General features: G+C 38.0%; 1 protein-coding gene across 3 annotated transcripts; it reads left to right on the top strand.

The window, feature by feature from the left end:
• The first annotated feature begins 3,205 nt into the window (after positions 1–3,205).
• On the top strand, positions 3,206–17,902 carry LOC127624416 (protein max-like). Of its 3 annotated transcripts, none has more exons than XM_052099236.1 (4): positions 3,206–3,386; positions 12,088–12,195; positions 16,005–16,128; positions 16,558–17,902. In XM_052099236.1, exons 1-4 carry the CDS (start codon positions 3,351–3,353, stop codon positions 16,743–16,745), a joined length of 456 nt encoding a protein of 151 aa, XP_051955196.1. In that variant the 5' UTR covers positions 3,206–3,350; the 3' UTR covers positions 16,746–17,902. The 3 variants fall into 3 exon arrangements, with proteins under 3 accessions (XP_051955196.1, XP_051955195.1, XP_051955194.1); XM_052099235.1 differs by having other exon boundaries at positions 15,993–16,128; XM_052099234.1 differs by having other exon boundaries at positions 15,990–16,128.
• The last annotated feature ends 243 nt before the right edge of the window (positions 17,903–18,145 follow it).

Raw genomic sequence — 18,145 nt, 5'->3', positions numbered from 1 at the left:
TCATTCCGCACGCAGTTTACCAGCCTCCGCAGGACTGTACAGTATGTAGTCTCTGGTCACGAGTCTCTTGGTTTGGAGCATGCACAATAATATTGTAAGAAATATTCTCCACGCCCTCAATGCCTGTGAGTGCTGATGCAAATTCATGTTGGTATTTCTCACTGGCCAATGACACCCCAAAAATCTGTCTCTTGAATCTGTATGTGCCATTGTGTACAGCGAATGTTGTGATGCCTCTGGACTCTGGCGTAAGCTCATGCTGATGGTAACCCCATTTAAGATCGAGCTTACTAAATATGGTGGACCTATTCATGCATTGCAGCAGCTCAACTGATGGAATTGGATATCAGCTTTGTGTTATTGCTCTATTTCCCTGCCTCTTATCCAAGCACAGCCTAATGTCGTTATTGGGCTTAGGTACGACAACCACCAGATTTACCCATGGTGTAGCACCAGTAACTGGTTCAATGATATCTAGCTTTAGAAGCCGCTGGATCTTATTTTCAACTGATTCTCTCAGGTCAAACGGAAATTGGCTTGGTGGTTGAGCTTCGGGTGTCACCTTGTTATCAATGTGTAGGCTGACCTGCTTAGTGTTTAGCTTACCCATCCCTTTAAATAGAGCTGGATACTGTTCCTGAATCTGACTTGCTACATCCCTAACTGTGGCTACTCTGACCCCAACTCTCAATACACCCAGCTTGGTGGCTGGATCTTTCCCCAGTAGATGCTCTCCCTTTACGTTAATGATAGTAAATTCAGCCTTGGCGTGCTGTCTTACAAATATTACCACACACGTGAATGATCATTTTACAGGCAGGGGTTCTTTGGATGCATAAGTGTACAGCTTTCTATCAGTTTTAAAAGAGTGGCATGCAATTCTTTTGCTTTTCAGCATCTCCCATCACTTCATCAATGATGTTGCTTGTTGCCCTGGAATCAATTAACATCTTTGAATTGACTCCCCCGTCTGAAAATACAAATCTGTTCGGATCATAGTATTTCACCTTGAATGCATAGTGACTGTTTTCGGGTTCTCTCCATTTCTCCACTAACATATTTAGCTGTCTGTTTAGTCACACTTTTGGTCTTGCACATTTTAGCAAAGTGGTTGATGGCCTTGCATTTTCTGTATTCTTGACCCCGTGTGGAACAGGTTGGATCTTTGACAAAATGATCGATTCACCTACATCTATTGGATTATCTCTCTCTTTTTTCTCAACCTTTTTTTTGGCATTTTCTTTTGATACTTTCCCCTTTTCTCACAATGTGATTTACAGTCTCCGCTTCTTTCTCAGGCTCACCGACATGCATGGCAAACATTTGCAACTCCACACGAGGCTATTTCGAGCATGTGTGTAAGTGTTAGTTCTGTGCCTTCTTCTAACAGTTTTCTCCGAATGTAATCTGAACTGCACTTACTCAGAACGGCATCACGTAACTGATAGTCTTTGTCATCTCCGAAATTACAGTCTTTAGCAGCCTGTCTAAGCAGTGTAACAAACTGTTACAGTCTCACCTTGTTTTTGTGCAATCAGAAGGACTGTCTCACAAATGTGATGTTTACTCTGACCCACAGCCACCACCCTTCCCCCATGCCTTCTCAGGGGCACTCTGCTTGAATGCAGGATTAATCTCTCTTATTCTGTTTGCTTGTGGTTCACATGCACAATACATCAATTAAATGCTAAAAAATATCTGTAATGACTTCTCAATACTAGTTTGTCTTCATTTGCTTGAACAGCATGTGCATTGAATGGCATCACGTAGTGTCATCACATTAGAATAAAGCTAATTCTTACATAGTAAGTAGACAGATTTTCTGAGCTCATAGTTGCGAGCTGTCACATACAAAAAGCTTCAGACTCCTGTAAACGTGTTTCTTCTCCACAGCAAGTACCAGCACTCAGAAACAGACAGATTGCAGGTGTAAAACTGATTTTTACTCATATGGAGCTGAACATCATGAAACGGCTAAAAAAAGGGATCGACCATCAGCACTGCAATGCATAACATCAGTACTGACCCACCATGTTCTGTTATGCATTTATGTGCATTCTTTGACTACAGTGATGAAAATATGGATTCACAAAACACAATGCCAAATCCAAATAAAGGTTGTTATATCCAGAAATCGAAGCAAAAGGAAATCATTCTAATGCCTGAGTGAGAAAGGGTCAGTGTGACAGCATTTTTGTATTTGCATGAGTCCCCCTATTTGGTACTTTAACCTTGTGGCAGAGTGAAAACAGCCATGTGCTTGTTTTCACCCTTTTACTGATCCAGCATCTCATATAATCCAATGTTTAAGCTCCTTATCAGTAGCACTATTTTAAAGAGAGTGGGGGAAAAAAACATTATATCCATGGCTTTCAGGGAGACTGACAGCGATCTTTATTGACTGTTGATTTATAGCCTTTACAAAACAATCCATTTTCATTCATATATCTAAATATAAATATGAATGCACTTTGGTTTTATAAAACACCAGAACATGTGTACTGATCATGGTCTGCTATATGCTTTATAGATGCATGGGATAAAAGTGCAATATGTTTCAGCATATAGTAAAAGATTATTATTTTTTTTTTACTTTTTTTTTGTTCTTTGATCTTTAACAATCAGTGTTGGGTAAGGTACACTAAAAATGACTAATTACTTCTCTAAATTTTAACTTGGATTACTGATTACTTCATGGAAAATCTATCACATTACTAATTAATTAATAATGTATTAAAATTCAATGAAATTACATTTAATAAGAAATGCATTACACAATTTTTTACTTTAAAAAAGCAACTATATTACATTAACTAAAGACTTTGTAATCAGATTACACCCAACACTGACTAGATCCCGTAAAAACTGTGAGATGCGGCATAATGGTCAAAGACATCGGTCCAGCTCGAGTTTACGTTTAGGACTTCTATTTCGCAGACAGCATTGAACCCTTCCCACGTATCTTTATGGTACCGCCTCTCAACGCTAACATAAAATGAACTACAATTACCATGACAAACCCCAATCAAATGGGCTTTCGCTTGACGCCAAGTGGAGAGGCCGCCTTGAGATGCCGATTGGGTGTTGTAGTTCTACATAATAGATGTATCGTTACAATTACCGACCTAAAATTTCTAGAAAAACCTAGGGTCCCAGAATGCAATGCGCAGTCATCACAGGCGTGACACTCCGTGGTAAATGTCCGTGTGTAGGCGAGTCACGTGCGGACAGTCCGTTGATCTCGTTTCGTTTAAGCAGTGAATCTATCCTGTTTGTTCAGTTGATTTGGGCCCGTTTCATGTTGTTTTCAAAACAATATTTCGTGTAGATTTATCTATCTTCGCCGAAGAATGAGCGACAACGATGATATCGAGGTCGATAGCGATGTGAGTGGAGTTATTTTTGTTGTATTTACTCTGTCTGTTTGTTCGGTTAGCTTGGGAGCAGAGAATGAAACCTTGTATTTTCGATACTTGAGCCTCAATACGAGGCTAGCCTGCTAGCTAGTTAGCCAACCCAGCGTTTACTATCAACATTTTCCAGCCAGATAAATGAGAATATCCAGCCAGATGAGCAATTACACGTGGGAGTCCACTCCATAGCTGTACATTTGTTGCAATACTATTTACTAAAACATTACGTCCAATAACAGCCAGTGAACTATCACTCTCACAGCTGTAGCTACAATTGTACTTTTCTGTTTTGTTTTCTTACAGGAAGAATCACGTAGATTTCAATCTGTGGTGCGTAAAATGCGGAGCATTTAATCCAGTGTAGCCTATAATGCCGAAAATATCTGCTCTTTTTGAGATTAGCTACTATTTATTTCCGGGTAGGTACTGAACGGCCGTATTTAATTTGCATCGGTGGAAGGCAAAACAAGAGAGAATCAAGAGTAAATGGGGGTATATATATGGTGGTTTGATCTGCTTGAGCAGAGATACAGCTTGTTTTTGGTCGGCTCAGGGAGCTCAGTGCTCGACAGCAGGTCACTGCTGCAGAGAGGGAGGGACGTGAGCAAGAGGAGCTTTACATCCCGACGGACAAATTACGACGCTCCCGTTATAATCAGCGACGCTTTTAAATCGAATATTATACATGGGAGCGTTCTAGTTATAGCGTCGCGAGCGGTGTACGTGCCGTGAGATATTAGTTCAGCGATGTCAATAATAGGACTGAAGCGATATCCGTTGAAATACATGCCCTTCACCCCATTTAGATCTTGTTTTTATGTTTGACTGTTAGACCGTGCACGAATAAATGGGCATCATTAAACGATAATCTTGACCCTATGAAACATGTCCACGATTACCCCACTTTTACGTATTATGTTTACCATATACCAAACTCCCTCTCATTTTATTAATTTATTTAACCCCCATAAGATCTGCCAGGTCTATCATAAAAAAATAACTTCTTTGCTAGAACCGTCTGGATATGCATTACACAAAATATGAAGTTGTTTGTAAGATTTCCATTCAGTAAATGTTTAGGGCTTTCTGTCAGGTTTTCACTGTTTTAATAAAAAAAAAAAAAAAAAAAAGGCTGATATTAAATGTATAAGGATAATGTTTTTGTCATTATAATGTTGAACAAGCCAGATGCCTGTACAAGACTGTGATATTGCTGCTTGGCATGCTATCTTAGAGAACACACAAACAATTTTATATATATATATATATACATACACCCACACGCAGTTGAAGTCAGAACTTTACATACACACATTTTTTAAACACTCCACAGATTTAATATTTAGTAAACTATAGTTTTGGCAAGTTGTTTAGGACATCTAATTTGTGTGTGATTCAAGTAATTGTTCCAACAATTGTTTACAGACAGATAGTCAATTAAAAGTGAAAATATCACAGTTTGTCATATGTACAAGAGACAGTGTACAAGCAATTATTTCTATGTGAATTCTCCCAGCAACCTCAGATATACTTAAAACAGGACAGGGGAAAAAACATAAATGACAAATAGTGCACAAGTAAAAGTGTATACACATACATATTCTCGTTCACATTAGAAACATACATTAAAAATAGTGTACAAGAGAAGTGTATAAGTGCATGGTGGGGTAAAGCTTGACACCTTTTCACCAATTCCAGTGGGTCAGAAGTTTACATACACAAAGTTAACTGCCTTTATGCAGCTTGGAAAATTCCAGAAAATGATTTCAAGCCTTTAGGAAATTAGCCAATTAGCTTCTGATATGAGGTGTACCTGTGGCTGTATTTTAAGACCTACCTTCAAACTCAGTGCTGCTTTGCTTGACGTCATGGGAAAAGCTAAAGAAATCAGCCATGACCATAGGAAAATAAATGTATGGACCTCCACAAGTCTGGTTCATCCCTGGGAGCAATTTCCAAACACCTGAAGGTACCACGTTCATCTGTACAAACAATAGTATGCAAGAATAAACAACATGGGACCACACAGCCATCATACCACTCAGGAAGGAGACACATTCTGTCTCCTAGAGATGAATGTAGTTTGTTGCGAAAGTGCAAATCAATCCCAGAACAACAGGAAAGGACCTTATGAAAATGCTGGAGGAAATGGGTAAACGTGTATCTATATCCACAGTAAAACAAATCCTATATCAACATAACCTGAAAGGCTGCTCCGCAAGGAAGAAGCCAATGCTCCAAAGCCAGACTACAGTTTGCAAGTGCAGATGAGGACAAAGATCACACTTTTTTTTGGGGAGAAATGTCCTCTGGTCTGATAAAACATAATTGCACTTTAGGCCAAAATGACCATCATTATGTTTGGAGGAAAAAGGGTGATGTTTGCAAACAGAATAACACCATCCCAACCATGAAGCATGGGGTGGCAGCATCATGTTTTGGGGGTGCTTTGCTTCAGGAGGGACTGGTGCACTTCACAAAATAGATGTCATCATTAGGAAGGGAGTTTGTGTGGATATATTGTAGCAGCATCTCAAGACTTGAAGACTCCAAGTATAGGCTCGGTCGCAAATCGGTCTTCCAAATGGACAATGACCAGCATACCTCTAAAATTGTGGCAAAATCGCTTAAGGACAACAAAGTCTTGTTGTGGTGTAGTGGTCTAAAGCACATAACTGGTAAAATGTTAATCAGAAGGTTGCTAGTTTGATCCCCACAGCCACCACCATTGTGTCCTTGAGCAAGGCACTTAACTCCAGGTTGCTCCGGGGGGATTGTCCCTGTAATAGGGGCTCTGTAATTCGCTTTGGATAAAAGCGTCTGCCAAATGCATAAATGTAAATGTAAAATGCGTGTGCGAGCAAGGAGACCTACAAACCTGATTCAATTACACCAGTTCTGTCTGGAGGAATGGGCCAAAATGTTTTCTACGATTAAATGTCAGGAATTGTGAAAAACTGAGTTTAAATGTATTTAGCTAAAGTGTATGTAAACGTCTGACTTCAACTTGTGTTTGTTTGGAAAAGTTTGGAATAATATACAGATTTAGCTCTTTGATTGGTACTTTGATTCACCAATGTGGCATTCAACTGATCACAATTTATAGTCATTAAAAATGTGAAAATTACTATTACAATTTGAAAAAATCTTAAACTACTTCAAAGTATTCTCATCAAAAAATCCTCCATGTCTAGCAATGACAGCTTTGCAGATCCTTGGTATTCTAGCTGTCAGTTCGTCCAGATGCTCAGGTGACATTTCACCCCACGCTTCCTGTATCACTTGCCATAGATGTGGCTGTCTTGTCTGGCACTTCTAACGCACCTTACAGTCTAGCCAATCCCACAAAAGCTCAATGGGGTTAAGATCCATAACTCTCTTCCAATTAACTGTTGTCCAATGTCTGTGTTTCTTTGCCCAGTCTAATTATTTTTGTTCTGTTTCAAAAGTGGCTTTTTCTTTGCAATTCTTCCCATAAGGCCTGCAGTCTTCTCTTTACTGTTGTACATGAAACGTGTTGTGCGAGTAGAATTCAATGAAGCTGTCAGCGGAGGACATGTGAGGTGTCTATTTCTCAAACTAGAGACTCTGATTTATTTATCCTCTTGTTTAGTTGTACAAATGGCTTTCATTCCTTGTTAGAGCCACTTATCTTTTGTCTTTGAAGACTGTAGTGTACACCTTTTGATTGAAATCTTCAGTTTTTGGCAATTTCAAGCATTGTATAGCCTTCATTCATCAAAACAATGATTGACTGATGAGTTCCTAGATAAAGCGGTTTTTTTTTGCCTTATATTTGACCTTAAGATATGCCGGTCTATTGCATACTGTGGCAACACAAATACAATGTTAAGATTCATTTAACAAACCAAGTAGCTTCCAGCTGTGTTTGATATAGTGGTAAGGGATTTTCTAGTACCAAATTAATATATTATTACACAAACTTTCACACATGTAGTATAACAATGCAGTGGTACATAGACTACTCATTTATTTTAAGAACAAATTTAAAATCCTAATTCATTCCAACTGATACCCTAACTGAATTTCTTAGTTAAAACTATGGGGCAAGTTAGCTAGAAATTGGGTTGCCTGATATTTTTAACCAATAATTACAAAAGACACCGCTTTAATTTCAGTTATGGCTGGGATCAGATCTTTTACACCCGCTGCCTAATAGGACATTCCAGACTCTCACATATGTTTTTAATATCAGATAAAGATCCACTATTATGTTCTGCATGTATCTTTGAAGCATTTTTATTGGATTGTGCTGTTTGTTTTTTTTCTTTTAGGAAATTATTTTATAGTTCTTTTTAAAAACAAAGGTTTTTAGCCATGAAAATAGCCATGGAAGCTAGCACAGCTAGCACTAATTATCTATCATCCATAACCGATATTTACACTTCATTATATTAATATTGATTTTTTATTAGGGTTGTCAATCGATTAAAATTTTTACTCTAATTACGTGGTGTCTTGATTAATCGCATTTATTCGCATATACAAATATTTGCTGAGAAAGCCCCTCATATAAATATAATTCAATATATAATGATGAAATAATGATACATGGTTATCTTTATGTTTATATATATATATAATAAAAACAAATATTCAGATAATTAAAATGCATTACATTCTTGTGGCAGAAGAGTTAATCATTAATAAGACAATACAAAATACAATGTATTGTTTACTACCATATTATTGAAACATAAGCCAATCATTGGCACACAAGTCACAGCAATCCATTACACAAGTGAATTTGTCAATCAGATGGAGATTTATTATGAGGGCTCGTTTAAGGACCCGTCAATTTACACCTGCGTCAGACATTGTTTTTAATTTAATACATCTAGAGTCAAGAGGTATATTAAAACAAACAACAACAAAAAGGAAAATAAACAGTTTAATAAAAATATCAAATTGTTTACATATTTCAATACTCTTTACAGCTTTCTTGTTACTAAAATTGGAAAATGTTCTTGGGTATTGCTGAACCTCTGAATTAAAAATTAAAACTAATGGTTTATAACCACCATACTTTTATGAATACTAAAAATGGCAACAAAAGCAGAACATTAATCAAATAATATTCCTTATGAAGAGACATGTCATAGCTAAAAAAAAAAACGAATAAAACATTTTCAAAACAAAGTTGAAAGCTGGGAATAATATGATGTCTAACAATCTTGCAGAAATCAGACCAAAAACAAGTCGAGTAGGGACAACTCCAAAATAAATGAAAAAATATTTCCGCCTGCAGACCACAAAATGTGCGGAATATATCGACATCACAATTAAATCTCTACAAGAAAATAATTAGTGAGGCAGTACTTACAAATAAGTTTGAAGGAAATTTCTTAGATTTTCTTCGTGATTAAATATTTATGGGTAACTTCCAAATTTTGCACTCAATCTCAATCCAGCCACACCCTGCGTCATACATGCTTGTGTAGCGTCTCGGGTGTGTTGCATCATAAACGTAAAATGTTTAGGTCACTGTGTCAAGTTAAATATAGTTTAATACTCAATCTTTAAACACATCTTGAGATCCCTTGGTTTGCATTTGCACTCCTTCAAGTGTTTTGAACGCAAGAACGAAACGCATGTTTGTGTTGTTGCTGCTTAAGGTTGTTTTCTTCACTGTATAAACTGCGCGTTGCTCATACAGCTGAAGTTTCACTTACTGCCCTCTGGAGTAAACAGGTGCTACTACATGTTGCATTTCTCAGGACTCTTCCTTATTATGGTCCGGGGGAAGTACGATTAATTGCGTTAATTTTTTAACGCTTTTTTTGTAAAATTAATCGCACTGAATTAACGCGTTTAATCGACAGCCCTAGTTTTTATCGATAAAGTTGGAAACAAAAGACCTTACATTTTAAATATTAATTAATTTAAATATTAAATGGTTTTTGAACAAGTGTATATTGCAACTAGCCAAATTAATTCTTTGTAAAAAGCAGTTCACCAGAGGATAGTAATAAATGAAGTTATTGATGTGCCTAAAAAAATAAATAAAACTTAAAATCTGATTTAAAAATCAGTTGTGCTTATCAGTTATCAGACACTTAAACACAAAATAATCAGTATTTTATTATGGGTCATTACAAACCAATATCAGTCAATCTCTAGCCAAGTTAGTAACATTCTGCGTCTCACAATAGCTGGGCAGAGCATAAAGTTTAGTTATAAAATTAATCAAAATGTAAATCATAAGCTATGTGATTTGTATTCAGTCAGTTTCAAAAACAAACAAGACCATAAGGGATGTTCACATTCTAGAGAGCATTTGATTGCGCAAACATCTGTGTATTGCAGGCTGAATCATCAATATTTTCGGTCCGTTTTCACGGAAGAGAGAGATACTGTAAATTGTCAATGCATACATGTGCACTTAAGTGAAATTTGTCAACAATTAGGATTACATGAAGATAAGGTGACCTCAGAGCTTTGTGGACTAAAAGCCACAACTCACATTTTTAAGTAGTCCTTAAAGTCTCTTGTATTATGTGAGATGGTGTCACAGACTCTAACCAGAATTGTCTCAATGTATCTTTTAAAGGTTTTATGCACCGTCATAGTCTTGATTCAAAGCTTATTTGTACCCATCGCTCTGCAGGGATATCTAAAGTCCTATTTTGCCCTAACCTGTTTGCTCAGCATGCACCCAGGCTGCTCTCTGTTTCACTAAAAATGAGCATGTAAACCTCTCTGCAACCCAAATTTAAATACGGACAAATTTTGTCTTCGTTCAGTTTAATTACCGTTTCCCAACCTTCTAACCCATAATTGTGTTGTAAAGTTTCACTTGTCAGCCTTTCAAAAAGGAGAATCAGTGGGATTCACAGGGAAGGTTTTTCTTTAAATAGCACTCATCACAAAGAAAGTTTCTTAAATTATACTAGCTTTGATTTTATATTGGCTATACTGGAGACACAAAGTCTGCGATGTCTCCAAAGTCCTGTTTATCTCTCTCTTTTTGTGCTGGGATGAAATCGTTTTTTTTACAGGATGTTGGACTACACTGCTTAAAAACTTCCTCGGCAGTAGTACTTTTAAAGGTATAGTTCACTCAGAAATTAATGTTCTGTTTGTATTTACTTGCCTTCCCTCATATTGTTCCAAACTTGTATGATTTTCCTTATGTACAAGCTGCTCTGTCACAGGTCTCCATTCACTTTCATTGTCATACTTTTCCATAAAATGAAAGCGAATGGTGACCTGGGACAGATTAGCTTGGACATTCTGCTAAACATCTACTTTTGTGTTCCACACAAGAAAGCAAGTCAGGTTTGCAATTAAATGAGGGTGAATAAATGGAGCCAGAATTATTTTGTGTGAACTCTCCCATTAAGATACATTTGCAGCCGTTTGATATATTCTATAGCTTTTACAATGTTTTTGCAGTGGTTGCTTGCAAGAGACATTGCTTGTGCCTATCGCGTGTGCGCGTGTGTACGCTTCATGCGGTGGAATTGTGGCTACACCATGGAAAATCCACATCCACTATACTAACACAATGAATAGCCCTCAGTATGTTGCAATTGGCTAATTCTTACACCTCGCGTGCATGTAATACAATCCTGACAGTGGCAGCGTACAGTGTAACCTTTTAGACATCAGACAGTCAATCTGAATCTGCCAGTAATACAATGGCCACACCCCACAGTTTCTGGTGGCGCATAGACACAGGAATGTCTTTGTGTTGCCCAGTGGCTATTCAGTATTTGGACAACTGCTTTCATTTTGTGTCTTATTCCATGAAATGCAAAAGAAGCACTCGTTAATGAGTCACTGGATTTGAAACAGGTTTTACAGCTGTGCCTTTATGTAATAACAGCATCTTGGCAAAGCCTTCTGACATTGGACTCCAGTGGCCATGTTGTTTTCTGTACTAAAATGAGGCCTAATGTTGGAGCAGAGTAGGCTGTTGAAAGGATACTGTTATTGCACCTCTTCGTTATGCTCTGTAAAAAGGGGTGTTTTTATTCTCATCTGAATTTTTTTTTATTTATAAAAATAATGAAAATTCCAATTAAGTCCAGTGCATCCAATCGTGGAGTCTCAAGTTCGAATCCAGGGTGTGCTGAGTGACTACAGCCAGGTCTCTTAAGCAACCAAATTGGCCCAGTTGCTAGGGAGGTTAGAGTCACATTGGGTAACCTCCTCGTGGTCACTATAATGTGGTGTTCTCGCTCTCTATGGGGCACATGGTGAGTTGAATAGCGTGAAGCCTCCACACGCACTATGTCTCCGTGGTAACATGCTCAACAAGCCACGTGATGCACCGATTGACATTTCAGACGCGGAGGAAACTGAGATTCGTCCTCTGCCACCCGGATTGGGGCACTACGCCACCACAAGGATTTAGAGCGCATGGGGAATTACGGAGGGAAACTAAAGTCCAGTGCATCAGCTCAAGGATATTCTGAGAGATCTGTAATTTTTAATTCTCAGTCAATACAACCCATTCAAAAGAATAAGCCACATATCAGCAAACATTTTTTTTTTTTTAACAGTTGTTGCTCTTCCAAGGTCCTAGCTCTCTTATTTTTACATCATTGTGTTAAATCAGTGTTCATTTTATACTTAGTATAAATTATTATTACTCAATGATACCATCACAAATGAACAGGCTGAAGCCCCTGTGATTTTCTCATTGCAGGCAGACAAGCGGGCACACCACAATGCGCTGGAGCGCAAACGAAGGGACCACATCAAAGACAGCTTTCACAGCCTCCGGGATTCAGTTCCCGCCTTGCAAGGGGAAAAGGTTGGTTAATGTCACTGTTCAAATCACACAGAACACAAATTTGGGATGTTTATTTTATACTTTTAATGAAATGTTTACTGTGATGTGTTATAGAAGTTTTACACTGAAGCTACGTATCAAATATGTGGCAAAAATGAAAATTCAGTCATTATTGAATGAAAAAAAAAAGTCTTTATGGGGGTATATTTTCCTTAGCGAAGGGTCAATTGGTAATAAATTCTCAGTCTAGTTAATCATAATGAGATTCAGTTTATTTTACACTGTAAAATATTTTATTTATTTATCATCTCCTTATATATTTTCTCTCCAATTTTGGAATGCCCAATTCCCACAACTTGGTTGGTCCTCGTGGTGGCAAGGTTAATCCCCTCAATCCGGGTGGCGGAGGACAAGTCTCAGTTGCCTCCACTTCTGAGACCGTCCGTCCGCGCATCTTATCATGTGGATTGCTGTGCGTGACACCACGGTGACTCCGCATGTGGAGGCTCATGCTATTCTCCGCGATCCACGCACAACTTACCACTTGCCCCAGTGAGAGCGAGAACAACTCAATCATGACCACGAGGAGGTTAACCTATGTGACCCTACTCTCCCTAGCAACCGGGCCAATTTGGTTACTTAGGAGACCTGGCTGGAGTCTCTCTGCACACCCTGGATTCAAACTTGCAATTCCAGGGGTGAAAAAAGTGCCCTTTTAATGGCATAAATTGCTCCTTTTGAAAATCAAAACCATAGGGCAAATATTGTCCCTTAATGGCAAAGTTAATTTCTTATCCTGCCATGATGTTTAAAGTGTCAAGGTGAGAATGGAAAGTGTTGAGAAATTTGAAGAGAGCAGAGTAGATACAATATGGTCCAGGCTGATTGATGTGATCCAAATATAGGCGTGATGCCAGGAAGTCATTACAGGGAAAATGTGGTTTCTTCTGTCATATCTAAAATGGAGGGTTCAATAGTGTGGTAGAAATAATTTTCTGATTTTTTAAAAAAAAATTTTTATAGAAGTAGATTCCCTCTTGTGCCCCTGATTCCAGAATAACTCTGTATGCAAAATTTAGGGTTTCTGTAATAGTACAGGTCCTTCTCAAAAAATTAGCGTATTGTGATAAAGTTCATTATTTTCCATAATGTAATGATAAAAATTAAACTTTCATATATTTTAGATTCATTGCACACCAACTGAAATATTTCAGGTCTTTTATTGTTTTAATACTGATGATTTTGGCATACAGCTCATGAAAACCCAAAATTCCTATCTCAAAAAATTAGCATATTATGAAAAGGGTCTCTAAACGAGCTATTAACCTAATCATCTGAATCAACTAATTAACTCTAAACACCTGCAAAAGATTCCTGAGGCTTTTAAAAACTCCCAGCCTGTTTCAATACTCAAAACCGCAATCATGGGTAAGACTGCCAACCTGACTGCTGTCCAGAAGGCCATCATTGACACCCTCAAGCAAGAGGGTAAGACACAGAAAGAAATTTCTGAACAAATAGGCTGTTCCCAGAGTGCTGTATCAAGGCACCTCAGTGGGAAGTCTGTGGGAAGGAAAAAGTGTGGCAAAAACGCTGCAAAACGAGAAGAGGTGACCGGACCCTGAGGAAGATTGTGGAGAAGGACCGATTCCAGACCTTGGGGACCTGCCGAAGCAGTGGACTGAGTCTGGAGTAGAAACATCCAGAGCCACCGTGCACAGGCGTGTGCAGGAAATGAGCTACAGGTGCCGCATTCCCCAGGTCAAGCCACTTTTGAACCAGAAACAGCGGCAGAAGCGCCTGACCTGGGCTACAGAGAAGCAGCACTGGACTGTTGCTCAGTGGTCCAAAGTACTTTTTTCGGATGAAAGCAAATTTTGCATGTCATTCGGAAATCAAGGTGCCAGAGTCTGGAGGAAGACTGGGGAGAAGGAATGATGGTCTGGGGTGCCATGTCAGCTGCTGGTGTTGGTCCACTGTGTTTTATCAAGGGCAGGGTCAATGCAGCTAGCTATCTGGAGATTTTGGAGCACTTTTTATTGTTCATCAGTATTAAAACAATAAAAGACCTGAAATATTTCAGTTGGTGTGCAATGAATCTAAAATATATGAAAGTTTAATTTTTATCATTACATTATGGAAAATAATGAACTTTATCACAATATGCTAATTTTTTGAGAAGGACCTGTATATTAGTAAATATAGTTATTACTATATAAATATTTGGCCCTCAATTCACATTATAGCCATTCTTAAAGTTGCACCAAGTAATTGTTTACACATGCAGTCTGGGATTTACACTAATACCTAGTGGTGTGGATGCAGCGTCTTTCAGATGCAATAGTCTTCAATTACCAATGCCATTGCAGAAATGTACTGTTCACAGTCAGCCATTATTATTAATTTAATCCATGAGTGAAAGTGTGCAAAAGTGGCTGGTCATGTGATTACAACATAGCAGCCTCCATGAGTCTTTATCTCATATGAGTGGTAATGATTTTATTCATCAGGGTTCGTACACCTTTTCCAAGATCAAATTCAAGCACTTTTCAAGCACTTTCAAGGTCCATTTTACAGCTTTTTACAGCACCTTACACCACCGTTAATTACATACCAATACATAGTCAAAATTAATATTTAGTGTTTTTATCGCATTAAATGCTATAAACAGCCAAAATTGTGTTTTGTAATAGCAGCAGAAGTATCAGATATTTAAGCAAATCACAAGTTTTATTTTTCAAAATGTATCAGTGTCTAAGTAGACTTTGCTTACTATCTAACCTGCCTGAATCAATGTAAAAACAATTACCCCAAACAAAAATCACTCAACAAGTTTAATTATTTCATTGCCAAAACATATACATTTATCTACTGGAATAGAGCAGTGTAAATATTGCATGTATGACACTCCATCTGACACGATTTCTGTTCAGCAATCAACGATTGTTGTTATGCACTGGACTAACGTTTGCAGGTTTTAATTTGCGGGTAGTTAACGTTACATTTACTGTGCTGTAACTTTGGCTATGTTCACAAATGAACGTGTAACGGACATGCAATACTAACATTACATCACACCAAGTACTCTGTCACAAAATGCGAATTCTTAGCTAAGTTAGCGGTTACTAGCGTAAACAAATAGGCGCTAATGTGTACAGTAGGCTACTTCAGTTGACGACTTACCTTTCATGTGACTCGAGAGAGCAGACTCGCTCATTGTGAAAAGCTGCACGTCTTTTTTGCAGACTTTACACGAGGCAACTCGTGGGGTTTGTCCCCGTTTAATCCATGATTTGAATTTCGCATCTTCCAGCCAACGTTCATTGAAACGACAACCTCCCGGCATGTTGCAGTAGTGGTTTCATCATGGGGGCGGATGGCGGAGTCACGCGCGCACCGCAGTTTTCATTTTAGGCTCTCTAACATTTTATTTCTCCATTTAATAAACAGACTATTCAGTCACATAGGTATTTGTTGTGGGGAAAAAATACAATTTCAAGCATTTTATCCAAAATTTAAGCACTTTTCAAGGATTTCAAGCACCCGTACGAACCCTGATTCATATGTTTTAAAATTAATTATTAATTTCTTAAAGAGTATATATTTTTAATGAGGAAAACATTACTGAGTGCACCTTTTAAGATAAAACAAGCAAAGCAAAAACCCAAGGTGTTCAATATCAGAGTATTTCATAATTTTTCTGTTTTAGTTTTTTGGGGAGGGGGGGGGATTAATGTCATAAATATTAAAAATGTTGCAATGTAAGAACAGCATTTCCTTGCATCAAATTCTAGTTTTTCATTTGTTGCTGACAGCAGTCTATCAAACAGGCATCCCGAGCTCAGATTTTAGACAAAGCCACAGAGTACATCCAGTACATGCGACGGAAAAACCACACACACCAGCAGGACATTGATGACCTGAAGAGGCAAAATGCTCTGCTGGAGCAACAAGGTGGGTGATTCATTCCAGTCCATCGAGGATTGACTTTTTTTATTTTATTTTGTTGGACATTTTTCATCTGCTCAAATTTTATTATACGCAATAGGTTTTTGTGAGGAAATCTTGACTTGTAGGCTGTTGTAGTTCCCCTGTGCCTCATACAACATTTGATAAAATACCAAGTAGTCTTTGGTAATCCATGCTTGAAGAAGGTTAAAAAAAACTTTTGCCACACCTGCCAAATGTGAATAATTAAATAATTTATCTTTGTTCAGATCATTCTTACAATTCCAATTAACCCATGTATTATGTTGCAGTTCCTTTTGAATTTTCTGGCCAACTGGTTACTATTTATATATTTTGTTTTACTCAATTGGTGCATGAATTTGTATATTGCGGTTTTAGACCGGGAATGTTTCTTTTTCTCTTTTTAACTTCCAGTACGGGCACTGGAGAAAGTCAAGGGGACCACACAACTTCAAGCTAACTACTCTTCTTCAGACAGCAGCCTGTACACTAACCCCAAGGGCAGCGCTGTATCAGCATTCGACGGTGGTTCTGACTCAAGCTCCGAGTCTGAGCCGGAGGAACAGCGTTCCCGAAAGAAGCACCGTGGGGAGGACAGCTAAAAAGCAGACCTGCTCCACAAAGTTCTCCTCTGAGGGGAGGGAGAGTCACAGCAATGGCCTGTTTAGTAGTGCTTTTTTTCCCTGTACCTCAAACTCCCCAAACCCCTTGATCGATATCCTCCAGTGAATGACCAGAGAACACTCGATTCCACGTGTACAGAAACCTCACAGGCTAAAAGAGCAAAGGACACTCATTAGGGGAACAAGACTCGTGATCGAAAACATGGCTTGTTTTTTCTCTCCTCCCTCTCAACTCGGTTCGTCCATCTTGTGTCTTGGCACACGCAACAACAAACGATGATTTAAACCCAAAATGAGGCAGCTTTGCAACTTAAGGACTTGATGCTTTTTTTTTTGTAGCCTTCTCTGCAATCCCTCCAGGAGGAATCCAAAAGGGGTGAATAAGATGTACAGCTCCTAGCACTGCTACAATATACTTTTTTTTTTTTTTGTTGAATATCTTAAAGCCTGCTTAGAACTTACCCTTAGCTGAATTGTCCTGAGTGGTTTGCCTTTCTAAATATTTGTAACTTTTCCATAGAGGAATGTAAAATTACTTTTAAAGCATCTATCAGTGTACCCGTTAGTCCTATGGGATGATTGTCTATGCTATTGATCGATCCCTTATTTAAAAATAAATAATTAAACATGCTTTATGGGAAGGCTGCTGAGCTTGTGTTGTATTTGTTGTTTTAGCCTGATGTAGTAAAAGTTTACAGGTCGGAGAAAACTTTTTTTTTTAAATGGGGTGAAAACGTGATTAAAGCATTTTATTTTGCATCTGTCACCCGAGCCTCCCAAAATGTATTTTATGTATATCACTCCACATTGGGAATATGAAAGTTCCAAATGTCGTTTTCCCCACAACGCTAGTCAATATTGGAGTAGATTCATGTTGTGACTTTTAAAGTAAATGTTCTAAATGTGCATTGAAAATTTGACCGCAGCACGCCACAAAGAGTTGCATTTTGAGTGTATGGGATGTGTGTGTGGATATCTTTTACCATTATTTTCCACTTAGGACATTAGTAAATCTGACTAGGTCTTTCTTTGTCTGATTCCATTCCATGGAAATTACAGGTATGTTGTACATACTGCCAACAGTTGTCTTGCAAGTTGAGGCCTACCTTTACAATGAGAATATAAATAAAACTATTTTATCCTTTATATATGCTGTGTGATTCCTTTTGGCTGACTTTGCACCAATATTGTTATGAAGTCTAGTAACAACTGGAATAGTTTTTAATGTTTTGCTCAATAAGCAGCACAGATATTTTTAGATTTTGTAACCATTGGCTGCAAATTAAAGATTGTACTCATGGCTGAGCAGCATGAAGTTTGTATACAAACTACTCTGATTTCCAGTACTATTTTACTTTCAATCAGGTAAGTCAACAAAA

This window comes from Xyrauchen texanus, chromosome 30 (genome assembly GCF_025860055.1).
Source record: "Xyrauchen texanus isolate HMW12.3.18 chromosome 30, RBS_HiC_50CHRs, whole genome shotgun sequence".
NCBI lineage: Eukaryota > Metazoa > Chordata > Actinopteri > Cypriniformes > Catostomidae > Xyrauchen > Xyrauchen texanus.
Note: the sequence above shows the minus strand (reverse complement) of the source record. Positions and strands in the feature narration are given on the sequence as shown.

Bases quoted from the DNA above. Each gene is read 5' to 3' on its own strand.
- LOC127624416 (XM_052099234.1), top strand. From the start codon at position 3,351: ATGAGCGACAACGATGATATCGAGGTCGATAGCGAT. The intron at 3,387-12,087 runs GTGAGTGGAGTT...TTCTCATTGCAG, and splicing joins ATATCGAGGTCGATAGCGAT to GCAGACAAGCGGGCACACCA. The intron at 12,196-15,989 runs GTTGGTTAATGT...TGTTGCTGACAG, and splicing joins CCGCCTTGCAAGGGGAAAAG to CAGTCTATCAAACAGGCATC.